Source organism: Cnephaeus nilssonii, assembly GCF_951640355.1.
Source record: "Cnephaeus nilssonii genome assembly, chromosome: 3".
NCBI classification, from domain to species: Eukaryota; Metazoa; Chordata; class Mammalia; order Chiroptera; family Vespertilionidae; genus Cnephaeus; species Cnephaeus nilssonii.
The window spans coordinates 77,020,412-77,045,027 of NC_137074.1; the positions used below are offsets into that span (position 1 = coordinate 77,020,412).

A 24,616-nucleotide genomic window follows, 5' to 3' on the forward strand; every position below is an offset into this window, starting at 1 on the left:
TGTTTGAAAAACAGCATATTTTGATTAACCATTGTAGATTTTTCTTCAAAATTGTCTATCTAAAGAATGAGGCCAAATATGTTTAGCAATTTCAGGAAGAAAAGAAAAATGATTTTGGCATTCTTAAAAACCCATGTTTCTTGCAATATATGGTTTCTAAACTATAACAAATTTATAAGAAACTTGGGTGATCATTGAGTTCCAATGAACATATGGTGGGTTAGGAATAAATGAGTTTATAAATGTAAATAATCATAAAATAAATGCAGAACTTCCATGGAATTCACCAAAAGTGAAGACATTAGTTATTATATAAGAAGTTTGAGAGAGTACAAGATAGGAATATGAACTCTGTAATTGGAGACTTAGTTGTCAAATCTCATAACCATAGATATGCATGTACCATACTTAAAACAGAGACACAAAGTATTAGAATAAACAGATAATTATTAAAAATAATTTCTTGAGGAATGTGTTATATTAATATAGGATTCAGAATGTTGAAATGAATAGAAAATGGTATAAATAGTAACTTATATTCTTATCCTGTATTAAAGATGAGTAGGTCTTTCTTTAAAATATTCCCTGATAAAACTAGCTGTGAAGAGATACTAAGCTAGAAAACTACTTAAAAAGCCCACGGTGATTCTGTGGAATTTTTAATATTAGACATTTTAAATGTCTAAAGAACAATTTATTTTCAAACACCACATCAGTCCCATAGGAAAGTATTTTAAATTTATTTATTTATTTCCTGGAGAAAGAAACATCATAAGAAAATGTTTAGTAATTTTGTAAATGCCAAATTATATAGACTGACCAGGAATTTTCACATCAGTATTGGATAATTCATGCAGAAAAGCTATTCTGTCTTGGGAATCCATGCAGGCATTTCTAGAATATCTGTCATATTTTTCTTCTCACAGACTTGACCTACTGTGCGTGTGCTAGTTTTCAGGAGACAGCATAGGAGGAGTGAAGAGAGTTTTTCCTTTTTGCATACGGAAATATTAGAGGGGAGAATTAGACCCCTCTACTTCAGAATCTAATTTCTCTAAGATTTCTATCTCAGCCAAGAAGCCAAGAATGGCTAAGGAAAATCACTCCTTGACAACTGAGTTTATCCTTATAGGATTTACAGATCATCTAGTGCTGAAGAGTCTTCTGTTTTTAGTGTTCTTTGCCATCTATCTGATCACCATGGTGGGCAATCTTGGCCTGGTGGCATTGATATTTATGGAGCATCGTCTTCACACACCAATGTACATCTTTCTGGGCAACCTGGCTCTGATGGATTCCTGTTGTTCCTGTGCCATTACCCCCAAGATGTTAGAGAACTTCTTTTCTGAGGGCAGAATGATTTCCCTCAATGAATGCGTGGCACAATTTTATTTTCTCTGCCTTGCTGAAACTGCAGATTGCTTTCTCTTGGCGGCAATGGCTTATGATCGCTATGTGGCCATATGTAGCCCACTGCAGTACCACTCCAGGATGTCAAAGAAACTCTGCATTCAGATGACTATAGGGACCTTCATAGCTAGTAACCTGCATTCCATGATCCATGCAGGGCTTCTTTTAAGGTTAACTTTCTGCAGGTCTAATAAAATTGACCATTTTTTTTGTGATATCCTTCCACTCTATAGACTCTCCTGCACTGACCCTTACATTAACGAGTTAATGATATATATTTTTTCAATGCCAATTCAAATCTTCACCATTGCCACTGTCTTAATTTCTTATATTTGCATCCTTTTTACTGTTTTCAAAATGAAATCCAAAGAAGGGAGAGGTAAAGCATTTTCTACTTGTGCATCCCACTTTTTCTCTGTCTTGATATTCTATACTTGTCTTCTCATGTATATTCGACCATTTGAAAAAGGGGATAAAGATATACCAGTGGCAATTTTTTACACAATAGTAATTCCTTTATTAAACCCTTTTATTTATAGCCTGAGAAATAAGGAGGTGATAAATGTTCTGAAAAAAATTATGAGGAATCATATTCATAAATGAGCATCCTCAATGGAAAAAAATTTAATTTATTAAAATAGTTTTCTAGATAAGGGACATAGAAAAAGGAAAATAGGTTTTTATATAAAATAATAATCTCTAAATCATTAGATTATTTTTCCTAAAAAGATTTATGATTGGAATTTCAAAATCATCTGGCAAATCTTAATCCAAATTCCACCTTTACCAAGTAAAGCAGGAGGAAACCCAAGAAACTTTCATTATCAACCCTCATTACTCTCATGGAATTGTTTCAGACTATTGTTCCAAACCTCAATAAATCAACACAGCATCAAATTAAACGTTTAAATGTATAGAAGAATTTGCCTGGATTAACTTTGTCTAATTAATGGAAGACATTATATCTAATCCTACGTAGAGTATTTGAAACATTTAAAATTTCCTGGCAGGAGTCTGATCATTTTCATTCAGAAAAATGATCTGGCAGACACTCGTAGATTAGTTTGGGGGGAGAGAGACAAGAAGCAAACTGCTAATTGCAGTAATCTATTTTTAAAGCAATGAAGTTTAATCTAGATAAGACCCACAAATGTGGAGAAACACACACACACACACACAATCATATATACATTTTGTAGAATAATTAACAATGAATTATAACAAGTTGGCTATAGTAGATTAAGATCTACTTTAGCCTAAAGTATGATTAAGGTCCTTTACCTTTTTACAAGCATCAATCATGTTATGTATTATGGAACATAGAATAGCTACTTACATAGTAAACACTCAATAAGCATTTAAAAACATTAATAAGGTCATTGTTTATTTTTTATATTTTAAGTAATAGTGAAATTAATTTTTTAAAATATTTTTTAATTTATTTCAGAAAAGAAGGAAGAGGGAGAGAGAAATAGAAACATCAATGATGAGAGAGAATCATTGATCGGCTGCCTCCTGCACCGATCTGGGGGTTGAGCCTGCAACCCGGGCATGTGCCCTTGGCCGGAATCAAACCTGGGACCCTTCAGTTCGCTGGCTAATGCTCTATCCACTGAGCCAACTAGCCAGGGCTAAAATTAATTTTTTGTGTGTTTATTGGCCATTTTTACTTCTATGAATTATCTGTTCATTTGTTCTTTGAGTCTTCCAGTTATTTCCTGATTTATTTGTATAATTATTTATAGAAAAAATATTAAAGTGTTGAAACTATTTGTGGAAAATTATTTCTTTGTATTAATATTTGTTATTTAGAATTGATAAAAATTTGATATAGTCATATATGTTGATTTTTGTATTATATGATTTTTATGCTTTTTGTTTAAAATTTCTTAATCTAAGATCTACTATTAATCAATATTTATTTTCCTCTTTTTCTTCTCTCCTCCTCGTTTTTTTTTTTTTTAATATATATTTTAAATTTTTTGCACTTCACTTCGGATTCGGCCTGGAATTTATTAACATATGGCATGAATTGAGGATGTAACTTTATTTGGCTTGTTTCTACAAATATTATCCACAGATTAATTTAACTCAAATAAATATTCAAGCAGGACTTTTTTGAGAACCTGGCAAAATAATTCTATTTTTTCTAGAAAAATAATAACCAATAAAACAAACAGACTTGATGTATATAGTTTAAAATATATGACAAAGTTTCAACAATTAAAGCAATTCGATTTTAAGTCAAAAATCAGTAGATAGATCAATTAAAAATATCAGATTATCCACATTTTATTACCCCCATATAAAATAAGAAGAGCCTCACTAATCAATGAGGAAAGAAAAGGTTGATAAGTGAATGGTCCTAGATAAATTGGTTAGCTGTTTATCTCTTCTCTTTGAGTTAAAATTATGTTTCACCATTCAGAGATATTTGATAAACATAATTTGTATTTTTTGTTTCTCATATCTTAAAGTTTTATGCACAACACTCTTACTCAACTGGAATTCATTTTAGAATGTTCTTAAGTGAGCCCAGTTGGCATGGCTCAGTGGTTGAGCATTGACCTATGAACCAGGAGGTCACGATTTGATTCTCTGTCAGGGCATATGCCAGGGTTGCAGGCTCGATCCCCATTGTGGGGTGACAGGAGGCAGCCGATCTATGATTCTCTCTCATTATTGATGTTTCTATCTCTCCCTCACCCTTCTCTGAAATCAATAAAAATATATTTAAAAAAATAGAATGCTGTTAAGTGAGAATTAAAATTTGATTTTTTTTTTTTATGGCTCACCATTAGTTAAAAAACATTTATTAACTCTTCCTTTACTCACTGATTTCTTATGACTTCTTTTTGCTCATACATAGCCATACACTCACAGGCCTTGCATATGCAGAGAGGTCTATTTCTAGTCAATTAGTCTGCTCAACAACAACAACAACAAAAAATAGAAAAAAAAATAGAGAGTCCCAATATCTATACTTACATTTTACTAGGGAAGAGAGACATTTTAAGAAGTAATTAAACTAAGCAGCAATGACTTTTATGATTGGAAGAGTCTTCTGCCTCTCACCTTAGTCTGAATGTTAAGATTCTGTAAGTTTTAGATATAAAATTCTCTAGTCTATCCTTTTTATTCTTTCCTTTCATGTGACTCCATATATTTTTTATGGCTTTTAATATCATCAACATGAAGATGACTCATAATGTACATTTCCAGTTCTGACATGTTCTCTAATCTCCTGACTCATGTATCCAACTGCCAAGCAGGACATAGTTATTCAAATGTCTCAAAGACATCTGAAGTTTAGCATGATCAAAAAGCAATTCTTGAATTCTCCCCAAAGCCTGGTTCTTCCTGTCTTCTCTGTCTTGATGGTGGCAGCCTCTAATCAGTTGATCAAGGAAGAAATTAGGAATAATTTTCCATCTCTCTTTGCTATCACATTCAAACTTTCACAAGATCTGTCAACTCTGTCTCTAAAATCTATCTGGACTGTGTCCAGCTCTCTCCATTTACATTACCTTCACACAATTCCATGCTGCCATCCCCCCTCACCTGCATATTACCAAATGATTCAGACTAGTCTCCCTCTCTGTTGCTCCTTTTATTTTATTTTTACTTTAAAATTGTTAGTCAGAGACCAATTTTTAAAGTAGTACTAAAAGGTGCATCCTAAAATGGCTAGTCTTCTGCTTACCAAGACCTCTGCATTTTAGCTACAGCCACTTTGTAATTGTTTTAGCTATTTCTCTAAAAATTTGTCTTTATATTTCTTAGTTATGGTAAATTAATATTTATTTATTTATTAATCCCTCCCTATTTCTCTGATCCTTGATGGTATATCACAATTTTCAATAATTAAATAATCAATTTTTATTAGGGACATGCAAATATTTTCCACCAAGTTGTGCTACTTTTGAGAAATTGCATGTCCTTCTGTTACCTCTCTGGGAACCTTTAGAAATTTCTTTATATCTGGCTTTATCAAATCTCAGGATACTTATCTTTGGCATTTTTTTTTCATTCATTATTCTACATAGTGTTGGAAACTTTATTTCTTTTATCTTTGCCTTCTTGGCTCTGCTTTTTTCTTCCCTTCCCTTCCCTTCCCTTCCCTTCCCTTCCCTTCCCTTCCCTTCCCTTCCCTTCCCTTCCCTTCCCTTCCCTTTCCTTTCTTTTCTTTTTCCTTTCTTTTTCCATCCCTCCCCTTTTCCATTTGTTCTCTTCCCCTTTTCCATCTCTATCCTTCCCTCTCCTTTCCTCCTGTCTACTTCACTTTCCTCTACTCTTTTTCTCTCCCAACCTCACTCCCCTGCCTTACTCTTTCCTTCACTCTTCCTCTCTTTCTCTTTCACTGTATAGATTCAAAGCTTTATTTCCTCAATGAAGACAAAACCAAGAGTACAACAAAATAGATTCAATTCCCACAGAAAAAGCAGAATTAACAAATCTAAGTACCAGTTTTCAAAATGAGTTCTTTTTCTAATATCCTATGGGGATAATTAATATTTTAAATATTATCATTATGAACCCATTGATTATATATGTTTTATCAGCCTAAATCCATTATAATTGTTATTCCTTATCTCAAATTTGGCATGTAAAAAAACTCAAAAACTTTAAGATGGTTTCTGAGACCTTCTGATATGACTGCAGTAGTCTCTGATTTCTTGTTCTCTGGTACAACACATCTAAGCTAAACTTGTACATTTTCCTGCCTCAGAACGGGAATTAGATATTTTTCTGAATAGTCCCTATAAGCAATAATATTCACTAGTTTCTGATCCATACTTCCTGTGTTATTTTTTAAAAACCAGAAAACACACAAACATACATGCATGTCTACAAAATTTTATTTCCCCTTCTTTCTCACTCAAATGATAGCACACATGCACAGACACACAAACACATACACATTTTGTGCCTTAAAAGTTTTTCTTTTACTTTACTACATGATTTGAAAATCATTCCATATTATATGTACTGATATTTCTCCTTTTTTATATGGTTACAAAGTACTCCATTGTGAATTCATTCAACTGGTCTCTTGTGAATTTTTAGATTGTTTCCTATACTTTATCTGACACATCTCTAGTTATACATTTATTTGGAGCTTTTAAAAATCACTTTTAGTTTTTTATATAAAATAAAGAGCTGAGTTTCCTTTTTGCTAAAATCTTCAAATCTTTTTATTGTAATAGTTGAAGTTATCCCATTCACATTAATTTCCATGACTGATGTGTTTGGTCTAAATGCTCATATTTAACTGGTATTTACCAATGGTATTATGTTATATTTATTGTTTACTTTTAAGGCTTGCTTTATTTACTTTTTATATATTTTTTTGTATTTCAGATGGTTTGAATTATTGTTACCTTTATACATTTATTGCATATCCAATAAGCTAATAATTTGGTTTGTTAGCTTTAAATAATATCATTTGATTATGAATAGTATTTATGTGGTAATCAATGAACTTATTCTATTCTTCTACTGCTTATTTTGAATTTTTTATTAATTTTTTTTACTTCTGGAGTGGGGACTGGTTGGAGGTGTGGGAAATGTAGGAAAAATAGGGGGTATCTGTAATTTTATCAATAATCCTATATAATAAAAGCCTAATATGCAAATCGACTGAACAGCAGAACGACTGGATGCTATGATGCGCACTGACCATCAGGCTGCCTCCAGTCTGCAGGCCCCAAGCCATCCAAGGCGAGTGCCAGTGGGGGTCCCTGATCACACCACCAGTTGTCCCACAGATCGGCCCTGATTGCCAGCCAGGCCTAGGGACTCTACCCGTGCACAAATTTTGTGCACCGGGCCTCTAGTAAATAAAATAAAATAAAATAAATAAAATAAAATAAAATCCTATCTAGAAAAGAGAAACATGCAAATTGACCATACCTCCACTATGCCCACAAGCCACGCCCACAAGCCAATCAGGAGTGAGTATGCAAATTAACCCAACCAAGATGGCGGTTAATTTGCATATCCAGGCGCAGAGCGAAGACTGAAGACAGCGTAGAAGGAAGCCAAGCACTTCAGAAGGGAGCGAACCTTCAGAGAAGCAAGCAAGTGGGGCGGCGGAGAAGGGAGGAAAGCAGGTGGGGCTGCAGAGAAGGGAGGGAAGCAGGGGAGAAGGGCGGGAAGCAGACCGCCACAGGAAGCCCTATTGCAGGAATCTTCCTGCAATGGCCCTTTAATAAAATAAATAAAATAAAATAAAATAAAATAAAGCAACAAATATATCTTTTTCTCCTTAAAGTTTTTCTCACTAGTGGATCTTGCTCACAGCAATTATTACTGTGGTGTTTCCTTATAAATATAAGAAAGCTTCAGTCACCCTAGTTTACTATCCTTTTTAAATTTTTTATTATTAGATTTTGTTCTTCCAAACTTCCAAGCTATTATCATGCACTTCTCCAAGGCTTCTTTTCCTTACATATTTTTGCTGCTTATTATTCTACTTACCTTGCAAGGTTTATCCAAGATGACACTTCCATTTGGGAAATATTTCTTCCTCCATTCACTTCTTTCACTACTAAAAGCACAGCGCAATTAAAATCGTGCGAGAAGGCGCCCCGCCTCCCACCTCCCACTGCTGTGAGGAGGCATCCTGCCTCCCACCTTCCATTGCACGAGGAGGCGCCCTGTGGGGCGCCGTCCAAGAGGTGCCCCATGTACCTCATGGTGACCAGTCGTTTGGTTGTTTTGGTCGTGACGCCTCTTGGCCTTTTATTATTATGATGCTTTTTGTGTGTGGGTGCCAGGTGTTTATCTCCCCCCACACCCTCACACCCCAAATGGGACTGCTCACATGCACAACACACACAGGCATTAGCACCAGTGGGGAGAGCAGCACCCCTGACCTCTGAGGAGAGGACAGGGCTCTCTCTCAGTCCTTGGCTCCATGGTGGGAGATGGGAGAGGAGGATGGCTTCTCTTTCCTGCCTTCAGTGGGGACTGAGGGGACCCATAAGCAAACTCCACCTCTTCTAGCTGTCAGCCAAAGAGAAACCACTTTGGTGACATGTTTCATTCTAATTACTAAAGTAAGTGGAGAAGGGATTGGCCTGGTCCTGACCAACACAGGGGAAGGTGTGAATGGGTAAAGAAAGAGGTATAGTTTGGACTAGGCCATGAAAGGGGACAGGTGACACCATTAGATGTACGTGCAGGGATGGGAGGGCAGTTATTAGGCTTCTGAACTTTGTAATCCCTTGCGGAGCATGAAAGGTAGGGAAGATGAATGAGGCTTATTGTTTCACATTGATGATGTCCACGAATTTGGGTTTGAGGAATGCCTCACCCACTAGGAAGCATCCACACAGACTGGCTTGGCAGCTCCTTGCAGGTTGCCCCGTCCACATAAATGATGCAGGTGGTCTGAGTCACTGCATCAGAGACATTGGACTTAAGCCATCCCCAGAGCTTTCTGTCTACTTCCTGGGCCTGTTGGGGTGTTGCAGTCTTGCCTGTACCAATGGCCCACATAGGCTCATAGGCCAGAAGAACCTTGTTCCAGTTCTTCATGTTATCTGCAATGACCTGTTTGTTCAAAATCGACCTTCTCATGATGCCAGCTTTCCTCTCATATAGCTTCTCCCCAGTGTAGGTGATCACTCCAAGTCCCTCAGCCAGGGCATGGGCCACTTTCTGCCCAATTAGCTCATCTGATTCCCCAAACACAAGCCTTCTTTCCAAGTGTCTTAAGACCACCCACGTAGCTCCACAGTCTTGGATCATGCCAGGACTGGTCTCTCCAGTAAAGGCCCCATTAGTTACTTTGTAGCAGTTCTGAGCAGTCATAGCAATCTTGGCATCTAGCTTCTGCCTGGTGAAATCAATGTAGGTGGTGGCTGGTGCACAAACCACCTCGGTGTCGGCCACCTTCAGAGTGCTGATAAGCTCCCCCAAACTCATCTTCCATCCAGTCATCTTCCAATTGCCCCTCATGAAAAACTTCCTGGAGGGTGCCATGGCACAGGAGCCAACACACTGAAGATCAGGATTCTCCTTTACCATGTTTTTTTTCATATAACATGTTTGCACTTTTAATATCACAGCCTACATTGCACATTATTTAGCAATGTAAGTTCTTTCTCTCCACTAGATTATGAGCTTGTTGTCAGGAGCCAAAAGTAAAAACTAAGAACTTTCTATCTCCACCATGTTCACATTCTGTGTCCACTCTACCTGTTGTCTTTTCCAATATCCTGTGTATTGTGAGTACTTGATTGTAACAACCAACTGTGTTACCATCGGATCATGGATCTGCAGGAGGGTGGGGCAGCGAACTACAAGTGAGTGCGGAGACCTACAGGAGCGGGCAGGGCAGCAAACTATGGGGGGAGGGGGAAAGGGGGATCTACAGGAGGGCGGCAGCGACCTACTGATGGACGGATTTGTGCGCAGGGCTATGAGTGTATTATAAAAGCCAGTAAGTATCATGTAGTTCAGGGGATGGAAAAATCAATTCAATTTAAAGAACCTAGAAAAGTCCTCATGGAGGAGATCAGATTTGAGTTCAAGGATGAGTAAGCATTGGATGGGAAGAGAGGGAGAAAGTGTTTTAGGTGAGGGAAATATTATGAGCAAATTAATTAAAGCAAGGGCACAGAGGAAGAGTGAAGGGGTGTACGTTGCCAAGTACCCTGAGGTGAAAGGAAGAAACAAGGTGATAGATAAGATACAGGCAGATGGGAGCATCTGGAACACCGTAATAAGGAAAATCAATCTGGTTTGGAAACCATTGAGGGCAATTACAAATTCTTTTAAAAAAATATATATATTTTATTGATTTTTTACAGAGAGGAAGGGAGAGAGATAGAGAGTTAGAAACATCAATGAGAGAAACATCAATTAGCTGCCTCCTGCACACCTCCCACTGGGGATGTGCCTGCAACCAAGGTACATGCCCTTGACTGGAATCAAACCCAGGACCTTTCAGTCCGCAGGCTGACGCTCTATCCACTGAGCCAAACCGGTTTCGGCCAATTACAAATTCTTGAGCAGGGGAATGTCATTTTTTTTTTTTTTTCATTCATTCAACAAATATTTTTTGAGCACTACAAAGGGCCAGACACTGTTCAAGTGATGGAAATAAAGGAATGAACATAACAGAGAAATCCCTTCAGTTTTATATCTATAACTAGTGGTGGGGTTGGGGAGGAAGTGACTCATTACAGACTAACAGAGAATAATGAAGAGTGATTAGTGAAAAGAAGGGGAGGAAACAGGGTAAGAAAAATAAAGGCAGCTGGGGTAAACTAAAAAGGAAGGAGAACTCATTAATTCATATGTAAGACTAAATAATGATATCAAATATTCCAATGAGGGTTTCTTTTTTATTCCCTCTCTTTCACCCCTGCCAAGATGTAGGGATCAATTCAAATCAGAATTAAGAAGTCGATGATCCTGGCTAAACCTACCACACGTTTTAGTCTCCTTTCAAAATGCTAATTATTTTTCAAGAACCATGTTAATTCCTCCAGTAACAGGTCAAACCAACCTGATACTCTTTTCTGCTGGTTTTAATTTTATGCACAAAATAATGAATAGAACTGTAAAAATACTGTCAGTTACATAAGGATCAGCTATCATCAAATGACCTTAGTGACTTTTTTAAAGGTCATTTTCTCTTTTAAAAATTATTTTTATTGATTTCAGAGAGGAAGGGAGAGGGAGAGAGAGATAGAACTATCAATGATGAGAGAGAATCATTGATTGGCTGCCTCCTGCACACCCCACACTGGGGACTGAGCCCACAACCCAGGCATGTGCCCTGACTGGGAATTGAACCGTGACCTCCTGGTTCATAGGTCAATGCTCAACCATTGAGCCATGTGGGCCAGGCAGATTTTCATTCTTTTGACCCCAAGTGTTTTAGAGAATAAAATTTATATCTGAAATTCTATGAGAACTAAACATCATAAAGAAAACAATGAAGTGTTACAAGAAACTCTCCTTAGTGAAATCTAGGTAAGGGAAGTATTCTAAATTATTTTTACTTTTAATATTAGCATTCACAAATATTTATTTATTTGAATTATCTAGCATTTAAATTTTTTTCCTTAGATTTCAACTTCTTATTTTCTAGTTCTTCTCAAAATTGAAGGCCATGGGAAACTAAGATGAAAATCAAATAGCAATTCATCCTCACCTTTCCTGATTACAAGGTAAAATTTCAAAATACTGTATATAGAGGTAAGAATACAGACAAACTCTATTAAATAATTCAGGAACATAAATTGAAAGTTATTTTCAAAGTAGCTAAATAATTGACTTCTATATAATACTTTTAAACAAACAAATAAATAAAATTTCATCCTAGGCTAAACATTTGAATACACTAACAGGTATATGTATATCGGCTGAAATCTATAATAAAAGGGTAATATGGTAATTAGACCAGACAGCCGAACGACCTTCCGGACGTTCTTCCGGACAAAGCCGGGTTGGCAGCTGCGGTGGCAGTGGCGGTGGGGGACTGAGGCAAACGGGGCTGTGAGTGGGACCCTCCGGCCTCCGTGAGCCCACGGCCCCTTCCCCGGGCCAGCCGCCAACCCCGCTCCGTTCCCGGGTCCCACAGCGCAGCTCCTGCCTCTGCCATCCTGTCCCGCTGCCACCCTAACACCCCGGCCTGGAGTCCTTCATGGGACCACGCACCCACGGGAGCCAGCGGCCACGGCGGAGCAGCCTGCCCCGCTCCTGCGGCAGCTCTCCCGATGTCCAGGAGGAGAGCCAGGAGGACTCCGCGCTGGCGATGATAATGGCTCCTGTTTGTCAACCGCTCACACTGTGCCAGGCTCTGTGTTGAACCCTTTGCGTGCTTTCATCCTCGCGTCAGCCCTGTGAAGTCGCCACGATTGTTATCCTTACTTTTCAGAGGCAGCATTTGAGATTCAGAAAGGTCAAGCGACTTGCAGTCAGAAGGTGGTGCAGTCAAAAGGGAACCAGAATTTTCTTGACACCCTACCTGCTGCTGAACATAAAGCTGTGACACCCACAGGGCCTCACCCATGTCAATAAATCGCTCCCCAGTAGAAATAAAACTGTGGTAAAGGAGAAGGGGAGAGGGTGGGTGAGAAGTGTGCAGGAAGCACTCGTGGGCACAGTGTTTACTGCAGACTCCCTAGATAGCGGGGCAGTTGCTGGTGGTCAGTCAGATCAGAGCCCCAGAGGCCATCGAGGATCATGACAGGGAAGGTTACCATCCAGAAACCCTCTCATAGCTCATTGTTTAAGGCAGAGATTTTAATTTATTGTAGCTGCTAACTATTGCACAGCTGACTGGAGATGCCCTCAAGTAATTGAAATCAAAACTTATTCTTTCATCCCCGTTATTGACCTTCGAAGAACTTCCACTGGGGTGAAAAAACCCTCTCCAAGCTAGCCCATGCACATGTGCATTTGAGTCTGGAATCAGCTCCACTCCATCCACCCAGTGAACCACACCACCTTCTACTGGTTTGCTGCAGCCAGAAACCGCAAGATCATCTTTGACTACACTTTCGCTTGACTTTAGGTGAATATAAATGTTTTCACTTTTTACGATGGAAAATTTAAAAATATAGATGAAAGGAGAAAGAACAGTGTAATGAACTCTACTCATATACCCATCACTCAGTTTCTAACAATTATCAACTCCTGGCCAAGAGTTTATTATTATTTGACAAATATCTATGATATCTGAATCATGTACCAAGTTCCAAACTAGGCCCCAGGGATCCAAAGATGTATCAGATTTGACTGTAACCCAACATGGAGGATATAACTTCTGGCTTCGGTTATTGATAGGTGAAAAAGAGTTACCCAGAAAAAGAAAGTTGTCCTTATTCATTCATTCTCTTTCAACAAATAATTATTATGTGTGAGGCACTGTCCTTGGTGCTAGGAACACATAAAGAAACAAGATTGCATTTCTACCTTCTTGAAGCTTGAATAATGGGAAAGAGACATTAAACATGTGATTAGAAATGTGATGAGTATCTTTTTTAAAATATATTTTTATTGTTGATAGTATTACAGATATCTCCCGTTTCCCCCTCTTACTTCCCTTCCCCTAGCCCATACCTACCCACCTCCAGTCTTCACTACTCTATTGCCCATGTCCATGGGCTATGCATATCCTATATAATAAAGGGATAATATGCAAATGGAATGAACGGTGGAACAACTGGTCACTATGACACACACTGACCACCAGGGGGCTGACATTCAATGCAAGAGCTGCCCTCAGCCTGCAGGCCCTGATTGCCTGATCGGGGCCTGCCAACAAACTTTGCAGGCTCTGATTGCCTGATTGGGGCCTGCTGATGAACTTCTAGATCCTTCTCTCCCCCCCCCCCCCCTCACCCCAAGCTGGCAGGTTCCGATTGCCCGATGGGAAATGGGGACCTGGGGGTGGGTGGCGGTGGGTGGCGGGGCCGGCTGCCGGCAGCTGGGGAAGATGGCCCTGATCTCAGGTCAGGCCTAGGGACTGTAGCTGCACATGAATTTCATGCGCCGGGCCTCTAGTTTTCATATAACAACAAAATGGCTGTTATTAAGGAGACAAGAGATAAGGGTTAGCAAGGATGTGGAGAAAAGGGAATGCTAGAGCACTGTTGGTGGGCATATTGGTACAGCCCTATAGAAAACAGTATGAAGGTCTCTCAAAAATTAGAAATAGAACTATTATATGATCAAGCAATCCCACTTCTGGATATCTATTCAAAGAAAATAAAACTATGATTTTGAATAAATCTGCACTCTCATGTTCTTTGCAACATTATTCACTATAAACAAGACAACGAAACAACCTAGGTGTCCATCAAAAGATGAAGGGATAAAGAAAATGTGATATATAAATATAAGTATATTTTTCTCACATTTTGTAAATGTGATATATAAATACTAGAGGCCCGGTGCACGAAATTTGTGCACGGAGGGGGGTTGTCCCTCAGCCCAGCCTGTACCCTCTCCAATCTGGGACCCCTCGAGGGATGTCCGACTGCCGGTTTAGGCCCGCTGGGATCGGGCCTAAACGGGCAGTCGGACATCCCTCTCACAATCCAGGACTGCTGGCTCCCAACTGCTTGCCTGCTTGCCTTCCTGATTGCCCCTAACCGCTTCTGCCTGCCAGCCTGATCACCCCCTAACCACTCCGCTGCCAGCCTGTTTGCCCCCAACTTCCCTCCTCTGCTGGCCTGGTCACTCCTAACTGCCCTCTCCTGCAGGGTTGATCATCTCCAACTGCCCTCCCTTGCAGGCCGGGTGCCTCCCAACTGCCCTCCCCTGTTGGACATCTTGTGTCCACATGGGGACAGGATCTTTGACCACATGGGGGCAGCTATATTGTGTGTTGCAGTGATGATCAATCTGCATATTACTCTTTTATTAGATAGGATAGAGGCCTGGTACAGGGGTGGGGGCCAGCTGGTTTGCCCTGAAGGGTGTCCCTGAATACTGTTCCCTTTCTTCTTCCCCTGTTATCTGGTTAACTCTTTGGTGCCTCCAGAACTCAGTGTATGTATTGTTTTCTCAGGGATGCTGTTTCTGACCAATCTCTTTCACATGGTATGACAGCCGAGGGGAGTGAGGAGGAAAAGCTCCTTCACGTTACAAGGTGATTTCCCTTTCAAGTATGGCTAGTTTGAGGCGATGGTTAGATACTAGCCCCACAGACCTCATTTATGTGGAGTGACTAGGGCTGCAAATGAAGACTTGGGAGCCAGTCTCATCCAGTTGTGAGTTACCAATGTTCTAAGAGAGAAGAAATGATTAGAGATGGCCAACAAAAGATGCCTGTATTGAGATGGAAAGAAGCAGTTTTAAGAATGAGAAAATGTTTAAACTTTCAAATATTTTAGATAGGTCAAGGAGAACAGATGTCCTGGAAAGATAATTGGACTTGAAGGACGAAACACTGGGGAGTGCAGCTTTTACAAAATGATGAGACTGAATGTAGGTTGCAGACAATTAAAGAGAGTTAATGAAAATAGCAGATATAGAATGCCTTTTAATAAGTTTGATGTTAAAAATTGGGAAAAATAGGAACTAAAGAGTGTAAGGTCAATTAAGGTTTTCCAAAATAGAACAGAACTTCACCCCCTTTTTCAATGTCGAAGTCTGAAGTCAGTTGAATCTTTTGACCACTAACTGTTTTTTGCTTTGTTTTTTAGAAATACTATCTCTTTAGCTTTTACTACATTACCCTATCTCTCTTCCTCTCCCTTTGCTCCCTCTCTGCTCTTTTTTCCCCTCCCTAGCCCTAGACTTGTGCTGTCCAGTAGGTAGCCACTAAGCACATGGCTTCTGAATACTTAAACTATATATAGTCTGAGTTACACGCACTATAAGTATTAAAAAATCACAACAGATTTTGAGGACTTGGTATGAAATAATAATGTAAAATATTTTATTAATAATTTTATATTGACTATCTGTTGAAATGATATTTTAGATGTATTTTACTAAATAAAATATACATTATTAAAATTAGCTCATATGTTTCTTTTAACTATCTTTTAACCCTTTGCACTCGCTTGCTTTTTTCTCGATTCCTTTATTCTACTCGGGATTTAATTTTTTAAATACCCCAGACTTTACAAAGCGCGGCAGTAGAATAAAAAACTGGAGTTTCTTTTCATACAAACTTATTTATTTGGATTTTTTTATATTTCAAATTATTGATACATTCAAAGAGTAATTTTAATCTCGACATCCGAGTGCAAAAGGTTAATGTGGTTACTGGAAAATTATCTATTACATATGTGGCTTACATTATATTTCTCTTGGCAGCCTTGCTCTAGACTCTATTGCCTGGGTCATCTCTCAGCTTCAGAAACCACCTCTAGGTAATTGACACACAAATATATATCTTTACATAAATGTATGTTCAGACCTCTCCTCTGAGTCCTAAACCCTAATATTCAGTTGCCAATTAACATCTTCTTTTAGAAGTCTCAAAGGCACCTCAAACGTAGCACATGTGAAATCAGACTTATCTTCTGTACCCCTTTCCCCAAACTTGATCTTCGTCCAGTATTTCCAGACTCAATGATTACCATCATCACCCTACTGCATAAGCCAGAATTTTAGATAATTCGTCTTTGAATCCTACATCCACTCTTTCATGAAGTCCTGCTCATTTTATATCCTAAAGATTTCTCCAATTTGTTCAATTCACTCATTCCACCACCTAGGACAGGCCCCCATAATCACTTTCCTGGGAAATTTCAATAGTTTGCCCATATCCAATTTTGCCAGCTTCCAATCTATTCTTCATGCTTCTAGCAAGAATTAAGTTATAAAATGTGAATCTGATCATGTCAGCCTTCTTTATAAAAACTTCCCAAGGATTCTTGTTGCTGTTAGAATGAAAACCAAAATTTGTAATACTGTTTACAATAACTCCACATAATTTGTCCCCTGCCCTCCTTGCCACCCTCCCTTGTACCATTTCCCCCCTAATTTGTTTTGTCTCACTGACCCTCTTTTAGTACCTTGAATTGGTCATATTCCCTCCAGAAATAGGGGCTTTGTATATGGTCTCACAGCTCACCCACTTCTTCCCCTGGTAAATGCTGTTCAGCCTCCAATTTCAGCTCACTCATCACTTCTTGAAGGAAAGTTCTCTTTCACCTCCCCCACTCCGCTACCCACCACAAGTAACAATAACAGTGGCAGTGGCAGTGATGATAGCATTTATTGAGCATTTATGTAGGCCCTCTTCTAGTGCTTTACGCACAATTTATTAAGCCTTAAAACTACCTTTTAGCCAAAACCGGTTTGGCTCAGTGGATAGAGCGTTGGCCTGTGGACTGAAGGATCCCGGGTTCAATTCCGGTCAAGGGCATGTACCTTGGTTGCAGGTACATCCCCAGTAGGGGGTGTGCAGGAGGCAGCTGATCAATGTTTCTCTCTCATCGATGTTTCTAACTCTCTATCCCTCTCCCTTCCTCTCTGTAAAAAATCAATAAAATATATTTTTAAAAAACAAACAAACAAACAAAACCCCTACCTTTTAGTTTCTATTTTCAGGGTATAATCCATTATAATATCCATTTTTATGAGGAAATTGATGCACAGATAGATTACATAATTTTCTCATGATCACCTAAAGAAAGTAGTATAGCCAACATTCAAAATTAAGCATCCTGGTTCTAGAGTCCACAGGGTTAACTACTACATTATATTGCCTTTTAAGACAAGGCTAAACCTCCCTATTATAAGTTTCATATATCCAATAACTTTGCCTTGATAATAGTAAAGTTGTAATTTTAAATTCATTTGGATGACTAATTGGTTAATGTCTGTCTCCCATAACTGCCCCCCATTTTTTATTTTACAAATGTCTAAGGTAGGAAAACAAGGCTGCCCAGTTCATTGCAGCCCTGACAATTATTCTAAAGCGTTGATCCTGGCTTCCAGCCCTAGCTGAGGAGAAAGAAACTCCATGCAGCCCCATGGGAGAGAGGCCCTCCCCCCACTTTTTTAAGGGGAGAAAAGGCAGATACCATATCTGCTTTTGTTTATTGCTTAACCATAGTGCCTAGTATTGTAGCTGGCATAAATTAGAGACTTTATGTGAGGAAGGGAGGGAGGGAGGGAGGGAGAGAGGGAAGGAGGGAGGGAGGGAGGGAGAGAGGGAGGGAGGAAGGGGAAGAGAAGAAGAAAGCAAGTTCCATGTCTCACGTTATGATTTCTCTAAAGAGTATAGCTTAGCCAACTACTTTCTATCTCTTAATTCCTACATCTCTCTTAGGAATTCTGACTTTTACTCTAACAACAAATTCAAAGATCCAGTCTGATATGTACCAAATGATTTTAGAACATCTCCTGAGCAATTACTTGATTAAGAATAGCTGATTCATTCCATATTTATTTTAGGCAGAGGATGTCAAAATTGGATCAACTGTTGAGTAAAGTATCTATAACATAATTATGAGTGCCAAGTTCTCTAAACACACCCTACGCTGCAGCCATACTGGAGACTACTTTCTTACTCAACATTTCATGAGCTTTCATGCCTCTGATACTTTGCTTATCATTCCCTTTCAAATCCTTCTGAGAAAATGTCTACATATTTTTTAGGTCAGGGTCAAATGTCTTCTCCTGGGTAATCTGTAATAAAACAACCACTATTGTCTTTTTTGTTTCATGTGTGTGCACATGCATGTTTCTTATATACATGCTGGGCCTAACTATAGAACATTTTGATATGATTTCTCTTTTGAGGGTATGGCTATATCCTTGTAGTTAAGTGTGGAAGCTCCCCTGAAGGAGTGGGCATTCCTAGTGTGAAACCAGTCTTCTGTCTCTCACACTCTTGGAAATGGATCTCCCTGGGCTGGGCCATGCCTGAATTTCCCCATGACTGGGAAGACAGCATCTGATTTTCAGAGATAGACTTGGAGATAGGTAAGGAGGCCTTGCAATCGGGAACCATAAAGGCAAGATGAGCAATTCATTCATATAAACCAGATTGTCAAGATCAGCAGCCTTCAGACTATTTCAACACCCTGAACTGTCACAATCAGTTATGAGATGCATGGTAATTAATGCATTCCTAAGGATAAAGCACCATCGTTTAATGTGACTTATATAACTAGGGTGGATTACAGATTATCTTAATAATACCTTCCTCACTCCTTTACATTATGATATGCTATCTTGAATGGGAGAAAAATGAGGAGGAATAATAGTTAAGCCAGTAGACAATTGCTCATTCATTACATGAAGAAGTCCATGGAAGTGTGTCACAGTCAACATCATCTGCCAACTTGCTTTCTCAGTGGAGAGAAAGGGTTGACAACTACTCTTCTAGTTGTATGTTACTGCATTTTGTTTCCCTGACTAGTAAATTCATGTATAGATGTTCCTTCTTAATCTTCTCTGTGTTTCAGGGAATCACTTGAGCCAGAGTGAATGGGAGAGCAATGCTTTCTTGCAGTCACCATGGCTTGGGCAGCAGTGTTGACTACTTCCCCAGGGGAAAAATGAGTATCTGGGAACAGGTACATGGGCTGTGAAGATTTGTTTTTCCCACAAGATTTGCTCTCCACTGCCAAACTAAAGTGTTATTTTATTATGGAAAAGGCATTTTTATTACAGGAAGCTTTTAACACTTCCTAGGCAAATTAAGTCATTCCCATCTGTTCTCCCGTAGTTCTGAATGTATGTTTATACTATAGGTCCTATCACTTTGCATTCAAATTATTTGTTTACATGACTGCCTCCCAGTATATTGAGAAGTCACAGCAAACATTGATGGAGACTTATACTGTTTTGATTTACTATTGCTTAATCAGCATATGATTGGCATTGTAATAATCACTATCAACTCTTGATCAGTGAGTCAAATGTGACCAGAAAAACAGACAAGCATTCATCATATTAAATTTGGAGTCTCTTTTGTTTTTTTATAACAACCTTAGTTTAAAATGTTATTCTTTATTCCACATCTTTAATCATCCATGGATAAGGGGCATTCAAACATTTGTTAATTAATTTATCATCTATGCCATACCAACATATAAAATGTAACATAGGGAATAAAGCTATGAGTCACACTCAGAGTTGTTTTTCTGAAACATATTTGATAGCATCAGCCCTTGACAAATTTATTCAAGCTCTTTGATTTGGCATTCGGACCTCATTTTTTTTTTAGGATACTTCCTGTAATTTCTACACTACTGCATTCTGCTCCCACCAGGTATTTTTTATGCTAGATACTTTGGCTTAATATAACCAGAGAGTCCCAGAGGTTTCTCTCCCAGTACTCTTCTCTTTCCTGTCTTCCTACTATTCCTAGATTATTTTATTCATTCCCAAGCCTCTCCTCTCCTCTCCTCTCCTCTTTTTCACTCTCTCTCTCTCTCTTATATGTAATGACTCCTAATCTTTAGCTATGTCTTTTATATTCAATTGCCTGTTCAACATCTCCACTTAGATAACTGATAAGCATCTCAAACACAGCATGGATAAAATAACACATATTTCTAAATCCGGAACTTCCTCCCCCACATCCCCCAAGAAAGCATTCCTCCTCTAGCCTCCTTCAACTCAATAAATGCTAACATCTTCCTTTCAGATGCTCAAAGCAAAAAATTTAGGCATTTTCCTTGCTAACTCTTTTTATCCCCACACATCTGCCTCTCAAATGTAAATCATCAGCAAATTCTATTGGCTCATCCTCCAAAAAATAACCCAATTCCATCTACATTTCTCCATATCCACTACTAATTCTGAACTACTGCAATACCCTCCTAGCTGGTTTCCCCACTTCCACCCTTACCATTCATGGTCTATTTTCTGAAGTTGATGGAGTGTTCCTTTTTAAAATGTTAATAAAATAATGCCATTTCCTTTTAAAAAAACTTTGTTTTGGTTGGCAGAATAATGGTTCCCCCAAATATGTTCTTATCCTAAATCTTTGGAAGTCATCATATGCTATGTTACATGGCAAGAGGGAATTAAATAATCCTGGATTACCCAGTGGGCCCAAAGTAATTTTTTAAATGTTGAGAACAGAAGCAGAAGAGTCAGAATCAAAGTGATATAATGTGAAAAATAGTTAACTGGCCATTTTAGTCTGGAGCTGGAAGAGGGGCATAAGCCAAGAAATATGGACAGACTCTAGAAGCTGGAAAAGGCAAGGACATTTTCCCCTACAGCCTCCAGAAGGGATGTTGACACCTTAATTTTAGCCCAGAGAAACTTATTTCAGACTTTTAACTTCAGAACTGTGAGAAAATAAATTTATGTTGTTTTAAACAACTGAGTTTGTGGCAATTTGTTACAGTAGCAATAAGAAACTAATACCCCCTCCTAAGGCTTATCACACTGAAAATAAAATGCAAACTCCATACTCTGTGTTACAAATCCTACAAGATCAATTTTTCAATCTCATCACCAACCATTTTCCCCTGCCTTTTATGGGTTCCTCAAACAAGCAATGCTTATTTCTGCCTTAAGAAATTTTCACTACCTCCACTCTGTCTTTATTTATTTTTAAATTTATCTTTATTGTTAAAAGTATTACAAATCAACTAAACACCTTGTATGTATATATGCATAACCCATGGACACAAACAATAGGGTGCTGAAGTCCTGGGGCGGGGGCAGGGATGGGCTGGAGGGGGTCAATAGAGAAAAATTCTTTCAACAATAAAAAATTATTTAAAAAAAGAGAAAGTATTACAGATGTCTCCTTTGTTTTGCTGTTGTTTTTCTTTCCCATTTACCCCCTCCTTCCCCCCCCTCTCCCAAGCCTTCACCACACTATTATCTGTGTCCATGGGCTATGCATATATGCATACAAGTTCCTGGGTTAATCTCTCCTCCCCCCCCAACCCCCATCCTCCCTCTGAAATTCATCAGTCTGTTCACTCTGGATCTATTTTGTTCATCAATTTATTTTGTTATTTAGATTCCACATATGAGTGAGATCATGTGATACTTATTTTCCTCTGACTGGCTTATTTCAAGTAGCATAATACTCATGCTCTTTGCCAAATGTCCATGACTGGCTTCTTGCTACTCACATATCAGCTTGACTGCTCACCTTTTCCTATAGACCTTTTCCAACCATCTGATCTAAAGTAATAGTCATTCCTTATCACACTCCTCTATTTTATCCTCGGTTTCCCACTTACTAGTTTTCACTATTTTCCTTATATGTATCTATTTCCATCTGCTTCCCCAGTCTCCTCTATAAGAACACAAACTCCATAAAAACAGAATCTATAATTGTGATGACACATAGTTGTTGGTTCTCAAACAGGCTCCCATACACGAAGGACAAGGAGAGACCAAAGGAGGCAGACTGCTCCAGACTGGCAGGTGTCAGTTTAATAAGCAAGGGAACTTACTTACAGGCTTGTCTTAGGCATCCACAGGCGAGCAGATCTCCACACCTGCTGCCAGAATATTCAAAGTTTGTATAGAGGCCTTAACTCAGGTCAGCCATGTATTCATCTGCTCTCACCAACACTTAGGGTCTCAAGTCTTCATGCTTGAAAAGAGTTCTCACTGTGAGAACAGTGGGAAGAACATACATTCCAAGGACAGGGGAAGCAGTGAGGACCTGGGTCCAGCTCATGGACCAACTGAGGGTGATGTCATTCTAGATGACCTCCTCCAACAACAGTAAGCACTATAAAGTATTTATTGTATGAAAATGAATAAGTGGTATAATAAATGGCAGCTGTTTTGCAGCACTGAACATAAGGACTTCCTTAATGTTAAGAAAACATAAAAGTCTTCATAAATTTGTAAGTAACTTTGAATTACAAGAAATGAGCTTCCTGATTTTTTTATTTATTTATTTATTTATTTATTTATTTATTTATTTATTTATTTTTACCGAGTCCATAAATTTTCACTGACCCCACATTGTTTCATAGATAAGAGGTGAGCTAGGAGCAAAATGCACCATTCTTCCACCCTTCCTTTGGTAGACCCTTTTCCCCAACAATTCTTAACAAGCTCTCATTATAGGAAAAAGTATCCCCATGATACCATATCAGCACAGATGTGGTCCTGCATTATCATAGAAATGTGTTCCTCACCTGAAATAATCATATTGGTCTAGAATTTAATTGTGAGGGAAGCGATTATTGTTCTTGCTTTGTTCTTTGCTATATCCTCAGAATGCATCTCAGAAATGTGCATAATCCCGATATTAATGAGTTGTAATCAAATTGAGAAGAATAAGACATCCATGAAATGCCAGAGGACCATACAAAGGAAATATTGGTACTTGAGAGGTGTTATATGGAAAACAAGAGCTTGTGAGGTGGGAAGAAGACATGATGGGTTTGTTCTAGGGAAGTTGGATAGACCTTGGTGAGAGCTTTAAAGAAGGGGTAGGATTTGGTAAACAGAGGGACACGGTGCAGGTAATATAAAAGACACCAAACAAAGAAAGAAAGTGACTTATTCAGAGAACCATGAAGAGAAGGGCTGGGCTTCGGGGTGTTTGTTACATGGTGAGTGTACCGCATAATGAGATAAAGTGAATCAAATGATGCAGTTAGAAAAATCAAGATAATTAACCAAACAAATTGAAAGTTGAGATTGTTGGGCAATATGAATTCATAATACTATAAATTATAGAGAAGTCCTAAATAAGAAAGTATTTTGAGAAAATAAAAAGTCTTTTAAGAAGCAAGAACTATGTGAAGGTATCTAACGTATCAATCAAAGGCATTATAAATATAATTTCAAAGGAAGATTCTAGGAATTATATAATGACTTTTAAAAGAGGTGGGAGCTCTTGCTTAATACCTCAGTGGATTGGAGCATTGGCCCCGTACACTAAAAGGTTGCGGAATTGATCCTGGTCAGGGCACATACCTAGGTTGCAGGTTTGATACCCGGTCAGGTTGCACATGGGAGGCAACTGATTGATATTTTTCTCTCTCTCACTCTCTCTCTCTCCTCCCCACCCCTCTCTATCTCCTTTACTCTCTAAAAATAAAAATAAAACATATCCTCAGGTGGGGATTTAAACAAACAAACAAAAAAAAGAGGTGGGAAAGGTACTACTTTACCACCTCTGCTCACATCACAACTCTCCTCTAAAACAACAAATCCTAGCTCAGTGCCCACTTTCTCTACAAAGTCTTTGCTGACCAATTTAATGGGAATTTTTTCTTCCCACTTAAGACTTTATATTTAGGTTGTTGAAGATAAATGGTATTAACTCAAATAAATTAAAATAAAAACATGGCCCTTAACATTTGCTTAGAAATGGGCATTTGCTTTATTCTTTACGTCTCAAAGGATACATTTAATTATTCCAGTTTAATACATTTGTAATGTGTAGATGATTAGGTCTCTCAAGCTATAGTCTGATGTCAATGCCAAATAAATCCCCTTAGAATTATTTAAAATATTTGAACCATTCCCTACCAATGACATAAATATCATCAATGACCTGTTAATAGAAATAGTCTCTAAAACTATCAAGAAGGTAGGGTTTTATTTCTGGATCTATTAAAAAACAAACAAACATCAGACAACCAACCAGGCTTCCTAAAACTCTTATCAGAGAAATTCAGGTGAGAAAGCACATATTTAAAGTTTTTTTTTAAAAATATTTTATTGATTTTTTTACAGAGAGGAAGGGAGAAGGATAGAGAGTTAGAAACATTGATGAGAGAGAAACATCAATCAGCTGCCTCCTGCACACTCCCTACTGGGGATG

General features: G+C 38.5%; 2 protein-coding genes across 2 annotated transcripts; one reads left to right on the top strand and one right to left on the bottom strand.

Annotated features, from left to right (window-relative positions):
- Window positions 1–1,086: 1,086 nt before the first annotated feature.
- OR5K4 (olfactory receptor family 5 subfamily K member 4) lies at window positions 1,087–2,013 on the top strand (the record flags this gene model as incomplete). The annotated part of the gene is made up of 1 exon (XM_079767391.1): window positions 1,087–2,013. The coding sequence occupies one exon, from the start codon at window positions 1,087–1,089 to the stop codon at window positions 2,011–2,013; it is 927 nt and encodes a 308-aa protein (XP_079623517.1).
- A 6,711-nt stretch (window positions 2,014–8,724) lies between these two features.
- Window positions 8,725–9,399, bottom strand: LOC307097370 (triosephosphate isomerase-like; the record flags this gene model as incomplete). The annotated part of the gene is made up of 1 exon (XM_079767393.1): window positions 8,725–9,399. The coding sequence occupies one exon, from the start codon at window positions 9,397–9,399 to the stop codon at window positions 8,725–8,727; it is 675 nt and encodes a 224-aa protein (XP_079623519.1).
- Window positions 9,400–24,616: the final 15,217 nt, after the last annotated feature.